The sequence below is a fragment of the Ascaphus truei genome, chromosome 5 (genome assembly GCF_040206685.1).
Source record: "Ascaphus truei isolate aAscTru1 chromosome 5, aAscTru1.hap1, whole genome shotgun sequence".
Taxonomy (NCBI): domain Eukaryota; kingdom Metazoa; phylum Chordata; class Amphibia; order Anura; family Ascaphidae; genus Ascaphus; species Ascaphus truei.
The window spans coordinates 102,643,817-102,668,807 of NC_134487.1; the positions used below are offsets into that span (position 1 = coordinate 102,643,817).

Here is a 24,991-nt window from a genome sequence, read left to right on the forward strand (position 1 = left end):
GGCGTGGCCATGTCGCACATTTTCTGATCCGCTTACCATCAACGTGTGTGTGTCTCCTGTTTATTCATTGCATCTTGGAGAGTCCAGCATTGAGGGCTGAGCCCAGTTCAGTCACAGGCAATTGCTTAAGAGGATGGTTATGTATAAACACCATCAAGTCCAGCTATATACAGCACAAGCCACCAAATCCCGCTGGCCTGCAGCCAGACAACTCATTATCCTTCACTGACACGTAGTGCAGTAAATGTATGTTGTGCTGAAAGCATTTGGACAGCAAACCCTTGACCCAAACAGCTGAGAACCTTGAGGAAGGATCCACCCCCCTCCCCTGTTCATGCCAGGCTGCCGGCGCTCTCCCCTCTTCATTGGCTTTCTGGTGCACTATGTGATGCGTCGCCGCACAGGAACACACTTCAGTTGTATCCCCTGCTGGCTGACGCGGCACAGTGAGCCAGGAAGCGAGGAGTCACCAGGGACAGCTTGGGAGGAGGTAAGGGGCTGGTGAGAGGCGCGCGCCTCCGGCTGCAGTGGGGACCTAGCCTTAGAGGTGCGTAGGGAGAGGGACTGATTCTGTCTACTCTCACTGCGCAGTTTACAGACTGATGCAGCCCGGTAGGATTAACACAGCGGGAGTCTCATTCAGAAGCAGAAACCCCTGCTGTGTTAATCCTGATGGACCATTACCCCCTGCCAAGCACTGTGCTGTAGATGGTCTGCAGCTGATAGCGGTGTGTGTGTGTGTTTTTGGGGGGAGGGCAAGAGTTGCAGCATTTAGTCAATAACAAAAGCCGTATGTATTTATAGATACAATAATTACATTTTTTGGAGGAGCTAGGGTTTGTCATTGATTTTCAAGCTATTAAACAGGGTTTAAGTTATTGAATATAAAAAATTATTTGGATGGTGTAATACTATCACTTTACTATAACTAACTCCAGTGTGTATTTTTTTTTTATAGGGACTGCCTTTTAAAATAAAAACGTGAATCTTTTGAGTGCATTTGACAAGGGAAAGCGCCTTTTGTGGGCTGTCCTGTTAAACCCTGTGTTTGTTTTCCACCCATTTTTAACAGCTAGCAATAGCTCTTTAAAACCCTTATAGTTCTTTAACACTGACTTGTGGTGGTTAACGAGACTCCAATGTTTCTAAGGTTTCCTATAGCCTACAAAACGACAAGTGGGAATTGGGAGAAGCAACTTGTTTTATACATTTTTTCCCCCCCTCTAACCACTATAAGACTGGTTAAACGCAATTGCTTCCAATGGGACCAGTAACACATTGCAGAAAAGTAAAGAAGTGAAGTTACTTGCAGCATATATATACTATTGTTTTAGCTCTCTTGTGTCCCAGTAACAATACATTTCAAGTTCATGTTTTATTCAGTACATAATACTTGATACTGGCATAAAAAAAAAACTTTGTTCTGAAGATCTAAGAATCTTTTGTTTGTACCCAAGCAAAAAAGTAGGTAAATTATATTATACCCATAGTTTACAGTGGCTGACTCCTAAAAAATTAAATAGAAAATAAAGCAGTGATTTTGTCTGTCAAGAAAGGCAAAATCTATTTTGCGTTCCAAAAGTAATTGCAATGGGTAGTTTGCTGTTCCTAGTTTGTAAACTAGTATTGGAACTCCATATGTCTTTGTACTACCAAACTTGGACATTGGGGGCTTTATATTTGCATTGGTTTATAATCAATTGAATGGATTTCTTTTCCATGAATGAAACTGCCATTGTTTACATTGTAGAGAAATAGTGAAATGATTATTGCTTTGAAGAAAAACTGCACTAATCGAATATAAACATCAATGGTATAGTATATGCAGACTCCATGGGGATTTGTGTATTTTCTTAATGTTTTAGGTGTGCAGGTGATGCCTCTCACGTTCTAGGTCTCTATACAGGTTGTCCTCGCTATCCAACATTTCACTTTGCAACGAATGGCATATCCAACACTTTACAATGCAACCCTATGGGCTGTTTTTCGACACCTGAATGCGTTATCCAACGCTCACCGCCACTGATTAACATGGGACTCGCTTTACAACGGTTTCACCATCAAACGCTACTTCCAGAACGGATTCTGTTGGATAACCGAGGACTGCCTGTATTTGTAGTACTTGTTTCTAGAAGGGCAAACTTCTAAAAAGTGGCATTTGAAGTTACTAAAATGTAGTCCAAAGACTAGATAATGATAACATGCTCAACTGTTTCCATAATCCCTTTTTTTTCAGGGTGGTAATCCAATACCATATCTTCGTATTGTAATCCAACATCCTCATCAAATGAGTATTTATTGTTTAGCTGGGCTCATCAGCTGGGAGTCTGCGGGCGCAATGCGACACGGACTCTCAGCTGCCCAGGCAACCGGTATGAAATTAGCAGGAGCAAAGTGCACAAAAGAGGAGAAGAAAAATTCAGAAAACACTCAATGAATCTGTGTGTAATTGTTAAGATTTAAAACCCTTTATTAGAGAAAATATAAAAATAGTATTAGATTGGTGCAACAGTCTATGGCCAATCCGTAAGACATACTGTACACAGCTAGATTTAATGCAGAGACTTGATTGCAGTTTTACATCTTATAGTGAACCCGCCCGGTAATTACATTTGACCTTTCTGGCGGAATATTTAAATGTCACTATAGATTATTATTAGAATAAACTCCAAATTCACTATGAGGACTATAAGATGTGGCAGTATACTGTTTGGAGCCTTGGGAACAACCCAATACTAAGGAAACTTTTTTTTATTTCCTATCTCTGCTGAAAATAAACATTTGAACCCCAAGCATGACTATACAACTGCCCAAGACTTCCTCAGCATAGCAAAATCTATCAGAAAAAAATTGGGGAACAAAAAATGTTGCAAAATTAAAAGCTAATGTATTTTCTAGCCCGGGACACAGTTCTGAAGTGCTCCAAATACAATTGGATGCATCCGTAGACTTCATTTTTCCTCTTTTATACCATGAATGATTTAATAAGATTAATTGAGGAAGCCATGTTACCATATGCATGAGTCATAGGACTATAATTGTAATGTTTTTGGTTTGAATACTGTTCACAATGACACTGCCTTTTAATAATGAACCCACCAGGCATTTAACATGCTAGTTCACTTTGGGTTCTGCTTGTGCTCTCTTGTAGAGTGCGAGTCCTCTGTGTTCCAACTGTGAGACCTTATTTTTCAGTATGCATCACCAAAATTCTATCTTCTTGGTAACATTTTTCATTGTTAAAAATAGGCAAATGGAAGCATCGTACATAGGTTTGCCAGACGTTCCGTGTATATACGGGATTGTCCCTTATTTCATTGATTTGTCATGTATTCTAGTACTTTGATGTGAAACGCCTGAACTTACTGTAATGGAATCAGTCATTAAAACGTAATCGATTTCTACTCTAGTGTAATGGTTACCTTTTCCGATGGATGTTGCCTTACTAAATGATTATTAATAAAGTTAGAACACCGCCTGGTCATCTCAAAGTACCATGACACACACCCCTTTTATACTGTAGGTGTTATTTTTTCTCCCACTGCTACATGTTAGTTCAGATACCATTCAGTGAAAAAAATGTAAACATAAACCTAGGTCAAAATAATTATGGAATAAAAATGTCAGATACAATTTCATCAGAAGGGTGATTTTTCTGCGGTTCCGCTAGTACCCTTACCAAGACTTCTATTAAAAAGTAGCTGAGATTTTAGAAAGCTTAGTTGTTAATGAGTGCTTATTTAATAGTGAGTATAATACGAGGTTTTCATAAAATGATCCTATTTGGCCATAAATATGATGAGTGTAAGATCAGGCACAGCGTTTCTTTCTTTATTGGGAGTTGCTGGGAAGAGGTTTCGAAGGGGTAACCCGTGCATGTATTACAATGGATTGTTCAGAAAAATACCAGCGCAACCTCAAAATGAAGAAAATATATATGGTGAAGCACGTTCACAATTCAAAAGAGCAGACGTGATGGTAAGATATACACCCACACGGAGTGCCAGTTCTGTAGGCTAAAATTCTGTACAAAGCCTAAAAGGACTGGCACTTTGTGAGTTGCTAGGGTTTATCCCCTTTTAAAACTTGTATAAATATATTTTCAGATTACACTATCGGGCTGATCTGCCTTTCTCACATGATACATCTATGGAGAAATCCTAAACTAGAGAGACTACAGAAGATACCATTCAGTTCCTATGGTCTAGGCCAGTGTTTTTCAACCAGGGTCCTTGAGTTCCCCGGGAATCCCTATAGGGTTCCCTGCAATTTTCTGTTCATTTGAAAATTGTATCAAATACAGAAGAATTTACAATTCATCTGATCACAGAGTTGCTATTAGAGAGGGTTGAGGTTCCTTAGAATGTCACTTAGGGTTCCTTAACCAAAAAAACGGTTAGACACCACGGGTCTAGGCACTCCATGTGAGTGTATGTATTACCACCACTTCTGCTGTTTTGAATTGTGAACGTTTCACACATAGATTTTCTTCTTCATTTTGAAGCTGCGTAAATAAATTGGCATTAAATGTAGTACAGTTAATAAATTGGTTTATAAAACCATTTATACTGTGTAAGCACCGTAAGCGCTTGAATACACCATACACCAATGCTTTGCCAATTCATTCGCTACACCAGAATTGTATGAGCTAAGCAGAAATGTTATAATTGCTTGTAACTTACAGACAGTGTACGTTCTTGGACCAGTTAATGCACTATGAGATCACGGATACCGCAATTTCCCCATGACGTTTGGCGCACGTTAAGTCTTAATGGAACGGCTCCGAAATCTTGTGTTATGTATTTCCTACAGTCACTATATCTACGGTATACTTGCCTTGGCCCTAAAATAAAACATGTCTATATAATGAATTTAGGAGTGCCAGAAAGTTAAAATAAAAAAACCTAGAGTAAAGGGAAAAAAACAGGCTAAATGATAGCTTTTTTTTAATTGACACCAAATATTTTCATGTAAAACCAATACATAAAAAGAAAAGTACAAGGCAATGTTGAATATTATAGGAGATTACTTTTACGCAACCTTTTCTTAAAAACAAATGCAATCCCCACTACAGCATTGGAGAGAAACTGCATTTAATCCTGATAACATACAGATACTGTAGTACTGTATTTCTAAAACAATTGTATCATTCTAAGGAAAGTTCATTGAACACATAATTTCTGCATGTGCATCCCAAGGATCTTCCGGCTAAGGGGCCTATGCAGAGAGCAGCGAATTTAAAAATTGGCGAGGGTAATAAAAAGTAGCTTTTTTGGAGAGTTTTATTCTCCATATGCAGAAATGTGCGAATTCTGCAAGTTATAGCATGAATGCGTGTGGCGAGTTTAAAATAGAGAGATGAGCGCTGCAGAAATGTGTTAAAAAAAAATCGCGCATTTTTTTTTTCCTTTCCTATGGCCGCGAGCTCCAGGTTCTTGCCAACTTTTCTTGGCGGAGCAAATTGTAGAAAATCGCGCCATTTTATTGGCGCGAACAGCCGCTAGATGCTGTTCGCGCCTCTCTGAATTAGGATATTTTTAAAACTGGCGAGATGTAGGTTCTCGCCAGCCGCGCAGCGAGATTTTCAAATAGAAAAAAAAAATGGCGCGTTTTTCGTACCTCGCCATTTTTTGCTGGTTTTTGCGCGATTTTCTCCGAAAAATGGCGAGATTTTAAATAGCGCTGCTCTTTGCATGAGGCCCTAAGTGCAATCTCGCCACAAAATGTTGGGTTCACTCTGGAACATGTATAATCTGTTGGGTTTGTTTTCACAATTAAAAAAAACAAACTTATCAAAGTGGGCACATTATGTAATTTCTTAGGGGTGTTTCAGTACAGGGCCTGGCTGGACAGAGTAGTTTAATTATAGTTCAAGGCTACTGAATATTTGATGGCAAAGGTGTGCTTTTTATTTGGACTGAATGGGGAGAAGGCTCTGCTTGAATATACTGTGAGGGAAATTCTAAGAACGTAATGAAAACTTTGCATTGATGCAGTGCATTTTAATGTCATGAAAATTATATTTTACTCATCCTAAACTGATATGTATATCTTTCTCGTCTACATTCTAATTAGACTTCTAGTAAATGATTATAGGCAAATTGGTTTAGCAGTGTTTATGCTGCCCTTTAAACGGCGTATTTATTTTCACAATTTTGCTTGTCAGCTGTTCTTGGAAGTAGCGTGTCACATCATATGGAGTGATATCTGTATAGATCCATGCATGTCACCTTTATTTATAGATATTCTTGTTCCCAGAGCACATACTTTTTGGTAGAGCGGGATTCAGTGTACATAGATAGCTTTGCAATGCCTTATAGCAGTGATCCCCAACCTACTTTTAAATTGTAAGCCACGTGTAATATTCAAAATATGTGGTGAGCCACGTCAAAATGTAAAGTTCGAACTATGAAGTAGACTTTTCTTATAGTTTTGAAATGCTAATCTAATACAATCTGTGTTTTGGGGTTTACAATTTTAATGCACAGATTTTCTAAGATATGTACAGTAAACTTAAAACAAGCACTTGGTTGGCGAGGATTACTGTTTATAAATGTAATTACTGGTGTAGCCGACGTTATTATACCTGTTAATGCACAGAATAATGTATTAAATAACTTGCTGGCTCCTTAACCATTGTTTGCAATTGCACTGCTGTTAAATAATACGCCAGCATTAATGCAATGCATTGTATTACCATCTGAAATTATCATCTGCTACGTAATCTGTAATTTGCTTCAACCAAAAAACCTATTTGAGATCCAACTTTTATTAGCAAACTGGTTTACAGGCCATATATCTTAATTTCAGAATCAGCAGTGTTGCATTCAAAATCAATCCCTATCTGAATTACAGTTTGACCAGCATCAAGATGCACATGATGGGAAGTAGAGACAAGTTTAATTAAAGTCCAGGGATACTGTAAGGACCCCCAGAGTAGAACTACTTATAAAGTTGAACACGTTCTTTTGTGCAGAGAGTACTGTTAATTTGAGACATCCAAACTTTTAGTCTGGTTTTCAATTAAATTCAACGATGTTCATGAAGAAATTCCAAATGTTTTTGTATTTATTTCTTTATTTAACTAGTGCAGCACTTTTTTAAATTCCTTTTCAGAAAACGGACACAGCGCTTTGCATCAAATTGAATGTCTTCACGTGCTCTAAAAAAAAAAGGTGTAGAGTGACTTGATTCTAGAATCAAATGTCACCACATTGAAAATAACTGCTGGCTACTGATTCTGTGATGGTTCATGATCTTAGGAAATCAGACTCTCACATTTACAGGTGTGAAGACAGACCAATACTATGTTGTTTTAAAAGGCACATCCCTATCCGAACCGTATCACAATAACGTATAAATGAACCACTATGTCTATGCCTATAGATGTCCACTGTCATGAGATTTAAGATATCCTTTGCCCTGGGCCCAGAGCAGGTGGAAAAGGGGGGGGCGGCATGTTGCTTGTGTGTGTATGTATATCTACATATTTATATCACAATTTCTATTTAATTTCTTCAATCAGCATGTCTGAAATGCTTACCTGTGCCATTTGGAACTACACATGGCTCAGGGAACCCAGTCTTATAGTCACAGTGAATGAATGAGTTTGGTAATTAGGTAATTGCCTCCCAAGGAGAAATCGTGTACTGAAATTATTCTGGGAACAGCTGTTTTGTAGCATTTACTATACTAGGAAATGGGGGTAGTATATGTTGCACAAAAATCTCTTAGAAATGTGTGTAAATGTGTTTGAGCATTGTCTATTAGAACCTGAACAGAAAAAAATCATTACGATTCTGAATCCAAACTATGTTTGCCACCGAGTACCCATTTCTGCCTCGTTCAATTCACTAAAATCAAATAAAGCTAAAACTATGCACCTGGATTGAAAACTGGTTGAAGGACAGACAACAGAGGATTGTCATAAATGGAACTTTTTCAGGTTGGGCTAAATTTGGGAGTGGAGTACCTCAGGGATCGGTACTGGGACCCCTGCTTTTTAACTTGTTTATTAATGACCTTGAGATTGGCATCCAGAGCAGTGTCTCCATCTTTGCTGATGATACTAAATTGTGTAAGGTAATAGAATCAGAGCAGGATGTAAATTCTCTTCAGAAGGACTTTGAGACACTGGAAACTTGGGCAGGTAAATGGCAGATGAGGTTTAATACAGATAAATGTAAGGTTATGCATTTGGGAAGCAAGAATAAACAGGCGACTTACAAATTAAATTGGGGGAATCCTTGATGGAGAAGGATTTAGGATTTCTTGTAGACAACAGGCTTAGCAATAGTGCCCAAAGTCATGCAGTAGCTGCAAAGGCAAACAAGATATTATCTTGCATTATACGGACAATGGATGGAAGGGAAGTAAAAAAGATACTAATGCTTTATAAAAGGGCATAATTAAGACCACACCTTAAATATGGAGTACAATTTTGGGCACCACTCCTTAGAAAATACATTATGGAACTAGAGAGAGTGCAGAGAAGAGCCACCAAATTAATATATTCGGGGACCGTACAAGGAGCTTTCAAGATAACTATCTCAAGGACAGTACAAAGGACTCTGGGTCATTCCTTAAGGTTGTAGGAAAGGTTTCACCAGCAACAAAGGAAATGGTTCTTTACAGTAAGGGCAGTTAAAATGTGGAATTCATTACCCACGGAGACTGTGATGGCAGATACAGTAGATTTGTTAAAAAAAGTTGGACAGTTTTTTTAGAAAGGAAAGGTAGGTAGGTATACAGGGATATACCAAATAAGTAAACATGGGAAGGATGTTGATCCAGGGAATAATCCAATTGCCAATTCTTGGAGTCAGGAAGGAATTAATTTTTCCCCTTATGAGATATCATTGGATGATATGACACTTGGGTTTTTTGGTTTTTTTGTTTGCCTTCCTCTGGATCAATAAGTAAGTATAGATATAGAATAAAGTATCTGTTGTCTAAATTTAGCATAGGTTGAACTTTGACAGACGCATGTCTTTTTTGAACCTCATCTAATATGTAACTATGTAATAGGGCATGGGAGCGCAAACTTTTGGAGCTGCGCCTCCCCCCTCCCCCCGGCTGCTCCCCCAGGTACTTGCGACCCCTTACTTTTTGACCGGCGTCAAATAATGCCAGGGGTGACATCACATGACCCCGTTGCCATGGCGATGGGTGTCAAATGACACAGCAGGATCATGTCTCGTCATTTGGCGGTACAACAATCTACCGAATCCCGGTAAGTAGGTTACAGAGGCCTCACGGGAATCCCCGGCATTTAATTTAAATGCCTTGGGGAAGAGCGGGGGGTTGCCTCTGCAACATCCCGCGCCCCCCAAAAAAATTATGCTCCCCCCCCCCCCCCCCCTAGTTTGCGCACCGCTGTAATAGAGCTTAAATCCTTCTGGCCAGTGGAAAGACCACCCGTTTCACAGCACATTGAATAGAAGCCAAATCCTTAATGTGTTACGTACAGTATATGTATTACTTGGTGCATAAGATTTTTACCTGAAAGAAAAATTGTTATTGCAATATAAATTATTTAGGATAAAGCTTTTTGGCATTTGGCAGTTTAATTAGAGCTGTCTGAAATATTTACTTACTAATTATTCCTATTTATTTTAGCCACAACGGTTTCTTTTTCTTCAATTCATGTTTAACCGTGTCCGGTTTAAAAGACATTTAACATATTTTGACCGCTTCTCTAAGAATCAGTGTGTCAAAGTAGTTTTCACTTCTCTTTGTTGCTTCAGATTACTGTTTGGATGTTTTTATAGGAGGAATTAGAGAGGAGTTACCAGATGCACAGATTATAATAAAAATGTATCGCATTCTTTGTCTGATCTCTAATTTAGTCGCTTGATTTTATGTTCTGTACTGTATCAAAATGTTCTTTAGGTCTAAGTCTGACTTGGCACCAATGTCATCTGCAAATATAAGATATGCATACAGTAGATATGCACTTCGTGTGATCTTGTCACCGTAATTTCTGAAAATACATATACATACTGCACAGCATAAAGATACACTCTTGTTATGTCTCCAAAAAACATTTGACTCTGGGGAGGGAGGAAACTAAATTGTTTGTAACTCCACTAATTGCCCAAAGACTTTGCGTTATCTGTAATGCCTTATTTGCTCTGTTACCTTCACATTTATAATTTTGCTTTATATTATGGAAAAAAAAAATGTGTGTGTATATATCTCTATCTCTATCTATATCCTGTGCAAAGCCGCATAAAAATCTATTTGCTTTCACCTTCTCTCCTGCTGAAATACCTCTCCTGACTTCCTAATAAATCCCATATTACTTTAAAAATTCTCCTCATCTATAATGCTTTACACCTCCGCCCTAATTTTTCACTCTACACCTGCTCACCTTTTGCGTTCTGCTCAAGGATATCTTCTGTCCATTCCTTTTTGCACCTAAAACCTCTGACTTACAACCCCACAACTCTGGAATGCTCTTTCCTCCTCAATATCTGACAAGCGCCCTCTCTATCCACCTTCAAGGCCTATCTTAAAACACACACCACTAAGAAAGCATTTGGGTAGCTCCTTTGGCTAGTACTATACATCTCGTATGCATGTACCACGATCCTTTGCATATAAATGTAGCATAACACCCTCCTACTCTCTCTCTAAATTGTCTCTGTTTACCATTAGATTGTAAATATAAATATATATATATATATATATAGTATCTATATATAGTATCTATATATATATATATATATATATATATATATATATCACCTAATTACTACAAGAGCTTACATTTACATTACATTTGTAATTAGTGTTATTGGAATGATTGTATGTATACTGTATGTCAGTCATATTTTATTTTTTATTTTTGAAAAATAACATCTGTTTTCAAGATACAGCTGTAACCTTGTTATCAGATTTGTTTTTTTCTAGAAGCATGTCAAGTTTAGGGGTATGATTCTGAACTGTTTTTAATAGGTCACAGACAAGTGTTATTCTAATCAAAATGATTTACAAAATGTGTTAGAAGTAAATTTCCAACATATCTAAAACTGCTATGAAAATGTAATGTCCGATTTTAAGACTGAAAAAGGAAATGGTGAAACACTTCTGTTTCCCAAATTTGTACCATGGAGGATAATCTGGTTCTCTTCCTGTGTGTGGGAAAACTGGAGCAAATCCTACGTCCTTTCTTAGTGCTAATTTCTTGGCACGAGAGGCTTATCTGACAGGTGATCAGGACCAAATTAAAGTATCGTCTTTTATATTTCAGCAAGCCGAGGCCACCGGGGAAAAACGACCAAGAGGGCGTCCCAGAAAATGGGTATGTTTTTCAATTTATTTTATTTTCCTAAATATGATAGATATATAGATGATAGATATTTTCCACAATATCTCACCGATAAGAGCATCTAACATTAAATGGGCGGTATTTAATCCATGCATAAAATAAATGTAAAACAACAAAAAAAAACAACAATGCATATGTAAGCAAACGTTTGGTTTCTTGGAAAATTGAAAAAATGTTTATTTTTTTATCTGTGATGGTGGAAAAAAATGCATTTGTGTATGTGTTTCCTTCACATTGCACCCCACTTTCCATGCAATAATGACTGTCCCAGAGACTTAAAAACTGTATACTCTACAGCCGGGGTGGTTTCCAGAGCTCAGAATGGTACTATCAAGGTCAAAAGAGCGTACGTAATTTTTTTTTTTTTTTTTTTTTTTTACAAATCATGCTGCTACTGGTTTACTTTGGTCTTGAATGAGATCGTCCTCAAAGCCACATCCCATTTGCCTTGTATGTAACCACCTTTATCTATGGTTCTATCAAATCCAACCTGCTTAGCTTTATTATAAGAAATAGCCAACTGCTGCCTTGGTTACAAAATCTGTTCCAATACAGGCAGTCCTCGGTAATCCAACGGAATCCGTTCTGGAAGTAGCGTGGGATAGTGCAACCCTTGTAAAGTGAGTCCCGTGTTAATCAGTGGTGGTGAGCGTTGGATAACGCATCCCGGCGTCGAAAAACAGCCCCTAGGGTTGCATTGTAAAGCGTTGGATATGCCATTCGTTGTAAAGGGAAACAATGGATAACGAGGACAACCTGTACAAACATTCCATCAGTGATAATGGAATACATATTGTGAAAAACAAGAGGATGGGACGTCGCTCAAACCATAATATCAAAATAGTGTATAGAAAGCCTGGTGCACGGGGAAAAGGCAATACTATAACAAAAAAAGTGACAGAGGTCACTAAAGTTCCCTATTGGTTGCACTCAAGGCAAAAACAAATTACATAACTAAAAGATATAAATATCCTCAGTATGGACTTAAAGTCCCAGATGGAATGAAATAAATGCTAGAGGATACAATATCCACTGAAAGACTAATGTCTGAAAGAAAATATGGTAAGGAATACAAAATCAATTATAATTTGTAGTAAATATAATTTATATCGAGGGATGCAGCAGATTATTAATTGCTTTTTTCCCTTTAAACTTTGTAGTTTACTCAATGCTAAATGTTGGCAGGGAGTAAATGCGCATATATATTTGCCTTTAAACGCTAAGGATGTTTCTCTTACAAAACCACTAGTGTAAGAAGTGGTTCATATTGTGTGCTGATTTTAATGGTGGTGATTCCTTTTTCTTCCCAATGCAATGTGTTGCAGTGAAAACCTTTGCTGACATGGTGTCTCGCTGCAGCACTCCCTTGCTGACATGGTGTCTCGCTGCAGCACTCCCTTGCTGACATGGTGTCTCGCTGCAGCACTCCCTTGCTGACATGGTGTCTCGCTGCAGCACTCCCTTGCTGACATGGTGTCTCGCTGCAGCACTCCCTTGCTGACATGGTGTCTCGCTGCAGCACTCCCTTGCTGACATGGTGTCTCGCTGCAGCACTCCCTTGCTGACATGGTGTCTCGCTGCAGCACTCCCTTGCTGACATGGTGTCTCGCTGCAGCACTCCCTTGCTGACATGGTGTCTCGCTGCAGCACTCCCTTGCTGACATGGTGTCTCGCTGCAGCACTCCCTTGCTGACATGGTGTCTCGCTGCAGCACTCCCTTGCTGACATGGTGTCTCGCTCCAGCACTCCCTTGCTGACATGGTGTCTCGCTGCAGCACTCCCTTGCTGACATGGTGTCTCGCTGCAGCACTCCCTTGCTGACATGGTGTCTCGCTGCAGCACTCCCTTGCTGACAGGGTGTCTCGCTGCAGCACTCCCTTGCTGACATGGTGTCTCGCTGCAGCACTCCCTTGCTGACATGGTGTCTCGCTGCAGCACTCCCTTGCTGACATGGTGTCTCGCTGCAGCACTCCCTTGCTGACATGGTGTCTCGCTGCAGCACTCCCTTGCTGACATGGTGTCTCGCTGCAGCACTCCCTTGCTGACATGGTGTCTCGCTGCAGCACTCCCTTGCTGACATGGTGTCTCGCTGCAGCACTCCCTTGCTGACATGGTGTCTCGCTGCAGCACTCCCTTGCTGACATGGTGTCTCGCTGCAGCACTCCCTTGCTGACATGGTGACTTGCTGCAGCACTCCCTTGCTGACATGGTGACTCGCGGCAGCACTCCCTTGCTGACATGGTGACTCGCGGCAGCACTCCCTTCCTGACATGGTGTCTCGCTGCAGCACTCCCTTGCTGACATGGTGTCTCGCTGCAGCACTCCCTTGCGACACTTGTTTTCTATCTTCACGTAATCGAATGGTGGATGTGGCATTCTCGTAAATGTTCTTTATTATATAAATGTACGTTTCTTCGACATTGTCTTCTTAATGTATATAGGATCGCTGAGGTGTAAACAGAATCAAATACAAATCCTAAAATTAGTGGTAGATCGTTTTCATTACTTTGGGAAACCACTTGTACAAGGTTGTCGACCATTGTGTTGTTCCCACTGCAAAATCGCACTTGTTCTCTAGACTGGGCAAACTTCAGGGTCTGTTGCAGCCGATTTAGTGAGTATCTCACAAAAAATCTAGTAAGTGATTTGTATTAGACTGATTGGTGTGTAGCTCTTGTGGTCTGTCTCCTTTCTTGTGGATGAGGATAACTATGGCATTACTCCATTGCTCTGGAATTTTTCTGTTCCTCAAGCAGCATGTACAGAGTTTTGTAAGGATTATTTCTACTTCTTCACCAGCTTCTTTCAAGATTTCAGTTGTAATTCCATCTTCCCCAGGAGCCTTCACCCTCCGTGGATTTTATTGCTTTTGCCACGTTTTCTGGAAGGATACATGGTATATCATTGGTGTTTTCTTCTCGCTTTTCCTCTGCTGGATTATGCCCTGTGTTATGTGTTCTCATACAAATATAGAAGTCCTGGACCCTCTTTCTGAGAAGTTCAGTCTTTTCTTGTTGATCCATCGTCTTCTTTGAGTGCAACCATTTGCTTCTTCCCAAACATAAGTCGTTGCTTTGGCTTTAAGCTTTTGTTACCTTCAATAGTCTTCCTCACCATATCGCAGTTCCATTTTCTTACATCACATCAGTTATACGTTTGCGAATAGTCTTGTACTGCTCTGCATATTTAATTCAAGTGGCTTGGGATTGCATCATTTCTTGTAATTTCAACAGATATTTTCATATCCTGTTTTTGTTAGTGATTGCTCCCTTTTTTTGTGCTTAAAACTACAATTTTCATAATTTGTTAGTGTCGCCATACATTTCGAGCAAGCTGAAGTGATTTTTCAGTTCTACTTCAAATTCTCCGGTGTTCTTGGGTTTTTGTCTTTTTTTAATCAGTTTTCTTCTTTCCATCTTTGCATTCAGATGTAATTTGCAACAAACCAGTGTGTGTGTGTGTGTGTGTGTGTGTGTGTGTGTGTATCTTTTATTTCTATAGTGCCCACAGTGTACTCATACAATACTAGGGATTATAATACAATTTAATGATTTCAAACAAAATCAGAATACAGTAGGAAAGGAAATCCCTGTCCAGAAGCGCTTGCACAAACTTCTTGATTGCATTGGGTTCCTTCCATGTCCATTTTCTATTGGAACTTTTCATGAAGAATGAATCCATGATGTAGAAGTTTTCACATTCTGCAAATTCCATCAATCTGTCTTCCTGTTCATTTCTGTTACTGTAACCATACTCCTCAACTGAGGTTTCGTCTTTCTGCTGGGCACCAAACTTTGAATTGAAATCTCCCACAACAATCTTGAGGTGACACTTTCCTTTAAGTTAGTTGATTTTAATGGTAGACGTCTTCCACTTAATGCTCTGTTTGACTTGATGTTGGGGCATACACTTGCAATATTTGAAGCCTCTGTCTCTTGTCAACTGAATGATGATTCTGGCTGCCGTTTTTTTGTTGAGCTTTCATACTCCTATGTTGTTCTTGTTAATGAAGCCTGCTCCACTGTCTCTTCCATTTTTTGTACCTCCTGTAATATAATGTGTTTCCACTTTTCAGTTTAATGAGGCCTTCATTTTGTCGCCTTACATCACGAACGCCAACCATATTCTATTTAGTTTTTTCATGTTCAGCTTCCAGCTCTTGCAGTGCTGCTTCACTGGAGAGAGTCCGGCAGTTGTAGGTAGGCAGATTTAGGTTTGAATTGCATCCTTTCTTTAACCTCTGGGGATTCTTGGCACCTTTGTGCCTTCTTCCTGAATGCTGTCAAGCCCAGGGACGGGTTCTGGAGAATTAGTGCCATTGCTGTTTGGCGTGTTCTATATTTGGGGGTTTAGGCATTGCCATGCTGGCTTAATTTGCATGTTGGCAAGTACCTTTCACACTTTAACCGGGTATATTGTTTAAGCTTTCACAGTATGGTTAACCTACCAGCACAACCGCCACTATACATCTCCATGAACACCTGTTGCCACCTTCCTGCCACTTTGAGGCAGTGCGAAGAGGTGTGTGTGTGTATTTTATAGTTGTTATATCACGTGATTGCTTATCGTTTGTACTTATTTATATAGAGTGTATTATTGGGGTAATATATGGGGCGTGCGTGCGTGCGTGCGTGTGCGTGTATAATCTGTGTCTCCATATAGATAATATATATATGTAGAGGTATCAGAACCGTGTTAGCCGAGCTTCAAGAATCAAAAAAATAAATAGATGATACCGTTCTGTGGCTAACGAAATGCTTTTATTTGTGCGAGCTTTCGAGATACACTGATCTCTTCTTCCGGCGATGTTACAATGAATGAAGCAAGCAAAGGGAATACTTAAAAACAGTGTCTCTTGGAATGTTAGTAGGGTATTCAGGCGGTTCACTGCTGCCGTCAGGGCATAAGAATGGAAATTCACGCGCAATCAGTTAAAAAGGCTGTTTAATGAGTGCATATACACCAAAAAATGTTCTGCTACAGAGAAAACTCTGACGCGTTTCGTCCGCGTTTCTCCCACATTTCCACACCTACCCACACCATTTTCATTAACTCCCACTTCACACACCCCTTTTGTAAAGCACTGTATACACTGTAGGCTCTCCATTCATTTATATTCACACAGATACACACACACACACACACACACTCTTACATCACTTTCTTTCAGGAACCATTTAACACCTCTAGCCATACGTCTCATCCACACCGGAGGAAGGACTAGCACAGATAACATTCCGAGATGCACTGTTTTTAAGTATTCCCTTTGCTTGCTTCATTCATTGTAACATCGCCGGAAGAAGAGATCAGTGTATCTCGAAAGCTCGCACAAATAAAAGCATTTAGTTAGCCACAGTACGGTATCATCTATTTATTTTTATATATATATATATATATATATATATATATATATATATATAATATATAAAATATATATATATATTTATTTTCTCTGTTTTTAAATTCACATATACAATTATGATAATTCATAATTGATCTATTACAATAATTGATTACTTATCAATTCTAATATGTAACAGAAGATATGTAGAAAAATAATATTTTTAATGGATGTATATTCACTGCATGCTTGGAGCAAAAATTTGTATTCTCAAAGCAAGTTCATCTTGGCATTGACTATCGTAATTTGAAGATGCTGGCACATGTTATAATTGAAGTGGTATATTTGAAAGATAACTTTATTGTGTAGAATGCACATTAAACTTTTTGTTTAAGTTCATAACTTTTTACAAAAAATTTCTCCATAAAATAAAATATGTGAGCTCGCTCTTCCACTCGTGGCTTGATAAATCAATATACAAAGGTCAGTAGATTAATTTCAACCAAAGCTACAGTTTAGCTGTGCACTGAGGTACTCTATCTTGCATAAAGCAAATGATTGCAATAAAGAATTAAGCTAATTGGGGAAACCCAGTGTGCTAGCTGAGGGGAGCGCAATCTCTTTCCCCTGCACCCCCCCTGCCGACTGTACTGCTGTCCGCGCGCCCTCCTCCCTCTTTCCTCATTGCCGTGGTTCCCGGCGTCTGGGCGTCATGAGATCGCATTGCCATGGCGATGCGTCTCCAGATGCCGGCGGAGCCACGGTAAGTAAGGTTTACAGAGGCCTTCGCTCTTCCCCGGCACTGTAAACCCCGCACCCCCGCAGTTAATCTCGCGCCCCCCAGTTTGCGCACCGCTGTGCTAGCTGAATGTTTACCTTGTAATAGGTCAGTGCTTGGAGGCATCTCTCTGAGCAGGATCCAGCGGCCAAATTTCTGCCGCAATTTATAAGGCAGTGACTGAGATCCCCCTGAAATGAACTATTGTTCGTCTGCTTGGAAGTCTTTTTTTGCTTTGGATGTTATATTCAAAGCTTTGATTCTGGACGTTGATAGATAGTTGAAATGCAACTTGATTTGCTATAAGATGTCCCCGAGCAGATGTATAGCAGAAGTCTGGTGACCTTTATCAGTTTGATCACGTGTCCTATCCCAAACCTGATCTGGATTACAAATCAGAATAAAGACCTTATTTGGCCTCGTCAAAAGGCAAAATACAATCTGGCAGGGAAACTGACAATAGAAATACTTTCTTACTTTGGGGAGCACCAACTAACGAAAAGCAGATAGGCCACAGAGAGGTGAAAGACTGAAAGAACAAGCCATATGATGAGGAACATATAATCATGATTTTTTTTTTTATGGATATTTATGAGTCTCTATTTGCTTTGTAAATTGGCTATTCAACAGCTGATGACCGATCTGTTTTTGTGCTGCTATTATGTGAACATGTCTGTTAAAGCTACAGGTTGTTTTTTTTTTTTTTTAATTCCAGGATTGAAGCAGAGGGTCTTCGGAGGTGAACTGTGTTAATTTCAGCTCCGGTGACCCCCTGCTTCCTGAGATACCCGGCTCCGTATGGGGCGCCGGTATCTCTGCAAGTGGCAGCTCTGACTTGGCTTGTTGGGGGGCTAAGATAACGGCGAACTTAAAATGTCCCAAATCTTGCAGGGCCAATAGGAAGACGTGATGTCATCCCATGGCAACTTCCTATTGGACCACGCGATAAGAGATATTTTGTAAGCACGAAGAACATACCGGCACCGCCTTCGAAGCGAAATATCTTGGGAAGCAGGAGGTCCCTGGTGCTGAAATTAATGTAGTTTTATCTCCAGAGACCCCCTGATTCAATCCTATAACAAAAAATAAATGCAACCTGGAGTGCTGCTTTAAAGCCGCAGTCCCGTCTGCTCTGAATTTTTGTTTAATTTTTACTTGAACAAGATTTATGATCTCCCGATGTCCAGGGACTCTCCGCGCACCCCCCACCCCCTGTTCCTGAACTACAAATACACAAAATGGCTCCACAAGCCAAAGGAAAGTCACAGCTTTAATGGGAGAGGATGTTGCGGTTTTCTGTTTGTGACCCCGTGGCCATGTGTATAGGTTTTTTGTTTTTTTTGTATGTCAAAGCTATTGTTGAAGGGTTGAATAGGCAAAGTAATTTTGTAATCTAGTTTGGGGCCCTGTTGCATTTTTTATTAGTCCATTAAAGAAGAATACCCCTTGGCTGAGATTAGATTTTGCAGATCTTTATATATTAAAAAAAAACACAACCTCCCCCAGAAATTCAGATATAAAAATTAGAATAAAAAACTAAAGCACAGGGGGCCATAAAGGCAAAGAGCTATAAAAGCATTGACATTTTTATTTAATACATCTGTAGCTGTTTTGCCGCAATTGAATCATGGTGTTTTTCATACATCAATATAAAGACATTTTGTGCGCTTGAAGAGTCATGCGCTATATAGATAGAGATAGATATATCACACATTATTAAGGTTATGGTGGGTAAAAAAAAAGTGACAAAAACCCTCCACAGTAAACCATATAGCAAATGGAAATATTACTGTGTGCTCATTTGCATGTCTTAGACAGGTTTGCAACCCTGCCTTTCACCATTATCACACAGCACTTCCACTGCAGCAAGGGATTCTGGGGAATGACATGCAAATGAGCACACACAGTGCCACCTTTTGTCTCAAGCTCACATTACATGAACAACCCTTAAGCCAATGCATGATGCTTTAAACACAGCTTTTAAACATAGGCTGGGATGAGATGCAAAGCCAGTAAACGCATTCACAGACTGTTTCGACCTTGTGGGTCTCTTCAGTGTGAGGTTGGTTGTCCTGGCTCTGCTTGTTTGAGACTAAGAGTAGGTATTCACCACACATTATTAAGGTTAATGAGCATACAGTAATATTTACTATATGCTTTACTGTGGAGGGTTTTTGTCAATTTTTTTACCCACCATAACCTTAATAATAAAATTGTCTATTGGCATCTAAGAATTGGTGGAGAACGGGATTCCCAAAAGCCACACTTTGTTTCTCCCCATTGGTTTGAGAGACAGCTTCTTTTTCTATGGATATCTCGTGAGTTTGATAACCACTTGTTTTTATTCTTCCATTATTAAATAGAATTACGCTATGGGAGTTTTTTTGCGCTGTTTGCATATTTTTCATACCTAACTTTTCTCTAGATTTGAATTAACATTTTTTAAATTCCATATCACGATAATATGGCAGCGGAGAACCGTTCTGCAAAGTCCTCTTGATCCACTTACTGGTATAGCAATTATTTGAATAAATATCAATTGGCAAACACATTTTTAAGCTGTGGTATTTTCATCCCATCAAAGCTCCAGTGCACTAGTGTGCAAGCTGAAGTAATTTATTTTATTGATACCTTGGAAAGAAGCTTCAGATATTCACTTGTAGGTTGCCTAAAGGTAGTTGTGCTTATGAGCACATTTTATGTAGTCATGCAGACGTTGTTGAATAGTTGTTTACGGCGCTGAGCTTCAGTTGACACGTAAAATGTTCTTGGCACATTTTAAGTAGGTTTGCGGAGGATGGATCTCTGAATATATGACCAGCGCTTGTCAGTAGCAGAGACACAGAGGAGCCACTGCTCCTCAGCAAAGGACGGGTTGCTTTCTTGACTTGCACATATTGCTTTATCTTGGACTCCTTTTGCTGTTTCTCCATTATTTCTGGATTGCTACTTCTGTGTTGCTAATAACCTTGCCTGAGCTCATATACTGTTGATCCTTATTGTAGGACATTTAAGTGTATACAGGAGGTCTTTACTGGATCTTGATTGCTTTACTGCTGGTCTTCGTTTGATGTATTGCTGTATCTGTATTACCAATAGCCTTACCTGATCAGATATTCAGTTGTTCCTTATTGTAGGACAGGGCGCATTGTATATAGGGGAGTGAGGATATGGGTCCCTTTGGATCAGAGGGAACGGGCTTGAGAAAGAGGTTAGTAACTCGAAACGGTCGTTGCCCCCCTTACATACCCTCCTTTTTTAGTGTGTTTTTCCCCCTTGTTTTGTAGTGTGTTGTCACCTTGTCTCCCTTTCCCTCTCCCCTTCCCCAAGACTCTGTTTCCAATGTGAAGTGCAACTCCAAGTCATTTTTTCCTTGTGTTCTCATTAAAACTTATTGCATACTTCAGACATACTCTTGTAGTAGAGCTTTTCTTTATAGACAGTGAGTGCTGAGACACCTTTGTATTTTATATATGATTTAGGAGAATTAGGGTCCCCTAGGTCCCATTGCACCCTGCACGCACATTATTTATCTCTCTTGAGTGCTGTCTATCACTTGTTTTATTGTCTGAATATATCATGTTTCAAGCAGCAATCTGTGCTGATTGCCACCTTATTTGAAAAATGAAGATGCTTTTTTTCAGGAGCTATACAGATTTGAAATATTAAGTGCATGGGATGTAAAAATGGATCTCTCCCCAGATCCAGTTCCATGTTGACTGGGCTGAGTGCATAACTGATACAAGGTGAAACTCAAATGTAAAATAGTGTTGGTCTTAGACAGGTTTTCTCAGGTCTTTTCTGTGTCTGCGAATGTGGTCAGAAAGTCCTCATTTAGAGCATCATGAAATCCTTTTATATTGTGCCCTAGCTGGTTTTATAGAAAGTTTATCAGTAAGCTAGTACTCTGTGTATTTTAGAAACGATTATTCTCATGTTTCTTAATTGCTCATCGCTGGGTTTAAACGGTCAGCTAACTTGTTCTCTACTTTTATGCCTCAGTAACTGAGCTTTGGGCGAGTTAAAATCCAACAGGTTATTTGTTGCAGTTTGATACTCTCTGCAGTAATCTGTTGTGAAAATGTAGTAGTAGAAAGAAGGGCTACTTCCTAGAAAAGCTGTGAACGGGTCTCTGGTTTTCTGTCCCTATTGTTTTTTCATAAGAATTCCAAGTGTTAATAGGCAGTCGTTAGTTTTCTATTAGTATTATTATTATTTCCCCCCGTACAATATTATAGGGCCCAAAGTGGTAAAGATCTTCTCTTTGAACAACTACAATATAAAATTAAAAGAAAAAATTAATACACAAATCATTTAAAACCTCTTACAGAAGGGTTAGCTTGATGAAAGTAAAGCATTCTAAAATAAAGTAGCTTTGATTATTTGCTAAAGCTTTTTTTTTTTAAATGTTTTATTTACACCAAAATATAAGCATTCTGTTGATCTAGGGAAGAATTATTATTTTTTTGCCCTCTGTAATTTGTTTTAGAATAACATAAAATATACCGGTATGTTAATGATGCTGTACATAGGATAGAAAAAAATAATACATTACAATAAGAAAGTGGAAGCAGTGGCAGCCGGTTCGGCTTCACCAGAGGCCACCACATTCAGGGGCCCATCCGCCAAGCGTTGGGACACCGTTCTGACACTTATTTTAGCAATAGCGTTCCGACATTTCTTAAGGCCCCCTACCTGGCCCTAACTATGGTGCAGGGCCTTACCTGGGGCGGAGGGAGCACTCCCAGGTGGCCCCAAAACGGAAGTTAGGCCCCACTGGAAGTCGGGCCCAACTTCCACAATCACTGCCTGGGTGGGCTCCCTCTGCCGCTGCGTAAGGACCCGCTCTACCGCTGCGTAAGGACCCGCTCTACCGCTGCGTAAGGACCCGCTCTACCGCTGCGTAAGGACCCGCTCTACCGCTGCGTAAGGACCCGCTCTACCGCTGCGTAAGGACCCGCTCTACCGCTGCGTAAGGACCCGCTCTACCGCTGCGTAAGGACCCGCTCTACCGCTGCGTAAGGACCCGCTCTACCGCTGCGTAAGGACCCGCTCTACCGCTGCGTAAGGACCCGCTCTACCGCTGCGTAAGGACCCGCTCTACCGCTGCGTAAGGACCCGCTCTACCGCTGCGTAAGGACCCGCTCTACCGCTGCGTAAGGACCCGCTCTACCGCTGCGTAAGGACCCGCTCTACCGCTGCGTAAGGACCCGCTCTACCGCTGCGTAAGGACCCGCTCTACCGCTGCGTAAGGACCCGCTCTACCGCTGCGTAAGGACCCGCTCTACCGCTGCGTAAGGACCAGCTCTATGGGTAGTGTGTGTGTGTGTGTGTGTGTGTGTGTGTTACACATACATGTATGTTCTGCCCGAGTGCAAGATATCTACCAAATCTCCTCCTACTATTTTGTTTTGCAATTGTGGTGGAAAGTTAGTAAATTTGCACGTTTTGAATTCTAGTTAATCTTCATTAGCAGATCTGTATGTTTTCTTTAAGAACCAAACTGGATATATTTTTTAAACCTTTTAAAGTCAATCAGTAAGTACAGCATCTGGTTAGCCAGTCAGGACCAACCAGAAAAAGAAAAAGGTTTAAAACAAATATACAACAAAAAACAGTATTTGAGTGCACCTATAACTGAAAATAAAGTGCATTAAAGGAGGATGTGGAGTTTAAAAGAAAAACCATGGGGGGATACCGAGCACCTCGCTTAAGGCTCACTGGGAAGTGACCACAGCGTGGGTGAACTCTGCTCGGATACGGGAGCACACCAGCACCCGGAATAAGGCCTGGAAGGTAAGGGATACCTCCCCAGCCAAATGCCGCTTCCTGAACTTATAAATAGCCAGTTTGGCTAATGCCAGGAGCTGGTTGACGAGGAGGTCCCTGGCCCTAGTGTTCCAGGATACTGGGCGCCCAAAAATAAAAAGTTGCAACCAGAACTGCAGGAGGAGGCCCATCAAGAATGACTGACAGGAGGGGCTGCAGTCTGGCGCAACTAAAATACATGTGGGACACGGACTCCCTTGCGCCACAAAATGGGCATGTGGTTGGGGAGTCCGTGAGGTTGCTATTTGCCTCTGTATGTATGAACTGGTGTTACAAGTGTAATTATTCACAGTAAACAAAACAAAAGTGGGACACTAGCCAAGTGTTGGCAACATTTATGGCAGATATACAGTTAATGATCACGTTTTAGTTTTACATGCTCTAGGGTCCATATCCATTTTGAAAGCAAACAATATCGGCTCATTTTGTACAGTTTACATAAAGTAAACTGTGCATTTCTTACGTTTTCATATCTTTTAGTAGTAAATGGCATTTATGTAAACATGAACCTGATCCAACCTTAAATGCCATTGACCTAGGCATGTACAGTAAAAGCCCCACAGAACATTGGCCTCTTTATGGCAAGCTAAGATTAGGGATTTCTCCACCACCAACAACCAAAATCTCCAATACTACTTTGTTATATTGATGACCTACATATCCCTTACCTGGAAACGGGAGATCTCACAAACCGTTTCTTTGAGATTGCACCCCACTATAAAACTCCGTCTGGAGTTTCCCCAAAGACAGTATTAACTACCTGGATACTACTATTTGCATCAGCGCTGATGGAGGACTTGAAATAGATATGTAAAGTACATGTATGCAAAAAGCAGAACAGGACAGGCACTCTTACGTTCAAAATAGTGAGATTTATTAGCTCAACGTTTAGGTCCCCACTGGAACCTTTCTAAAGAGCAAACAAACTGTGACAAGCAGACCCAGTACAAAGATAGGACACCAAAACCAGGAAAAAAATTGAACACCAAAAACGAACAACCACTGACAATAATAATTTAAAGCAGAGGTGCACAAAGTTTTGATCCAGCGCCCCCCTGCCTACTCCGCTCCGGCGTCAAATGATGTAGCGGGGTCATGTGATGGCACGGCGATATCGCGTGAAACCGCTGCGTAATCTGACGTCGGGTTACCATGGTGGCGCATCGCCGAAGACCAGGTAGGAGAAGCTGCAGGCGCCTTGCGCGGTCCCCTGGCATTTCATTTAAATGCCTTGGGAGAGAGTGCGGGACCTTGGTAGCCGCCTCACCCCCCTGGAAAATCTCCCGTTCCCCACTTTGCGCACCCTTGATCTAAAGTGTAAAAAATAAAAGTGAAAACATTAAAAATGTAAATGGCTTTTGCCCAATGCCCCATGCCTTGCCACCTTAATGAATTATGTAGATAAACTAATATGAACTACTTTTGCACCTAATAAAGGGGAGGAACCTGCATGGCTTTAAAACACCACCACATAGCAGGGAGGGAAGCCAGACCATGTATTTCTGGTGGATTCTGAATGAATTTTGAAAAGGGTTAAATTTGGCATAATAAATAGGCTGGCATGAGTCTGATCAAACTTTAATAGTTATTAAAGGTTATGGAGTCTGGGGAAGAAATTGCACAGAAGTGACAGTTCCAGGCCTGCAATTAAAGGAAGGAAATAAAACCGTTGCAGCAATCTGTTTGAACACTTTTAATAATTCATCTGCTT

The 24,991-nt window shown here is 40.3% G+C and overlaps 1 protein-coding gene across 3 annotated transcripts in view; it reads left to right on the forward strand.

Moving 5' to 3' along the window:
* HMGA2 (high mobility group AT-hook 2) overlaps nucleotides 1–24,991 on the forward strand; it is a 137,127-nt gene that overhangs the window by 18,405 nt on the left and 93,731 nt on the right. For all 3 annotated transcript variants that reach the window (XR_012801694.1, XM_075600362.1, XM_075600361.1), the window contains exon 3: nucleotides 11,255–11,305. Coding sequence is in view for 2 of the 3 variants with exons in the window: in XM_075600362.1 (XP_075456477.1) it covers nucleotides 11,255–11,305 (51 nt within the window). In the remaining variant the exon portion in view is untranslated. The remainder of the gene's footprint in view (nucleotides 1–11,254; nucleotides 11,306–24,991) is intronic.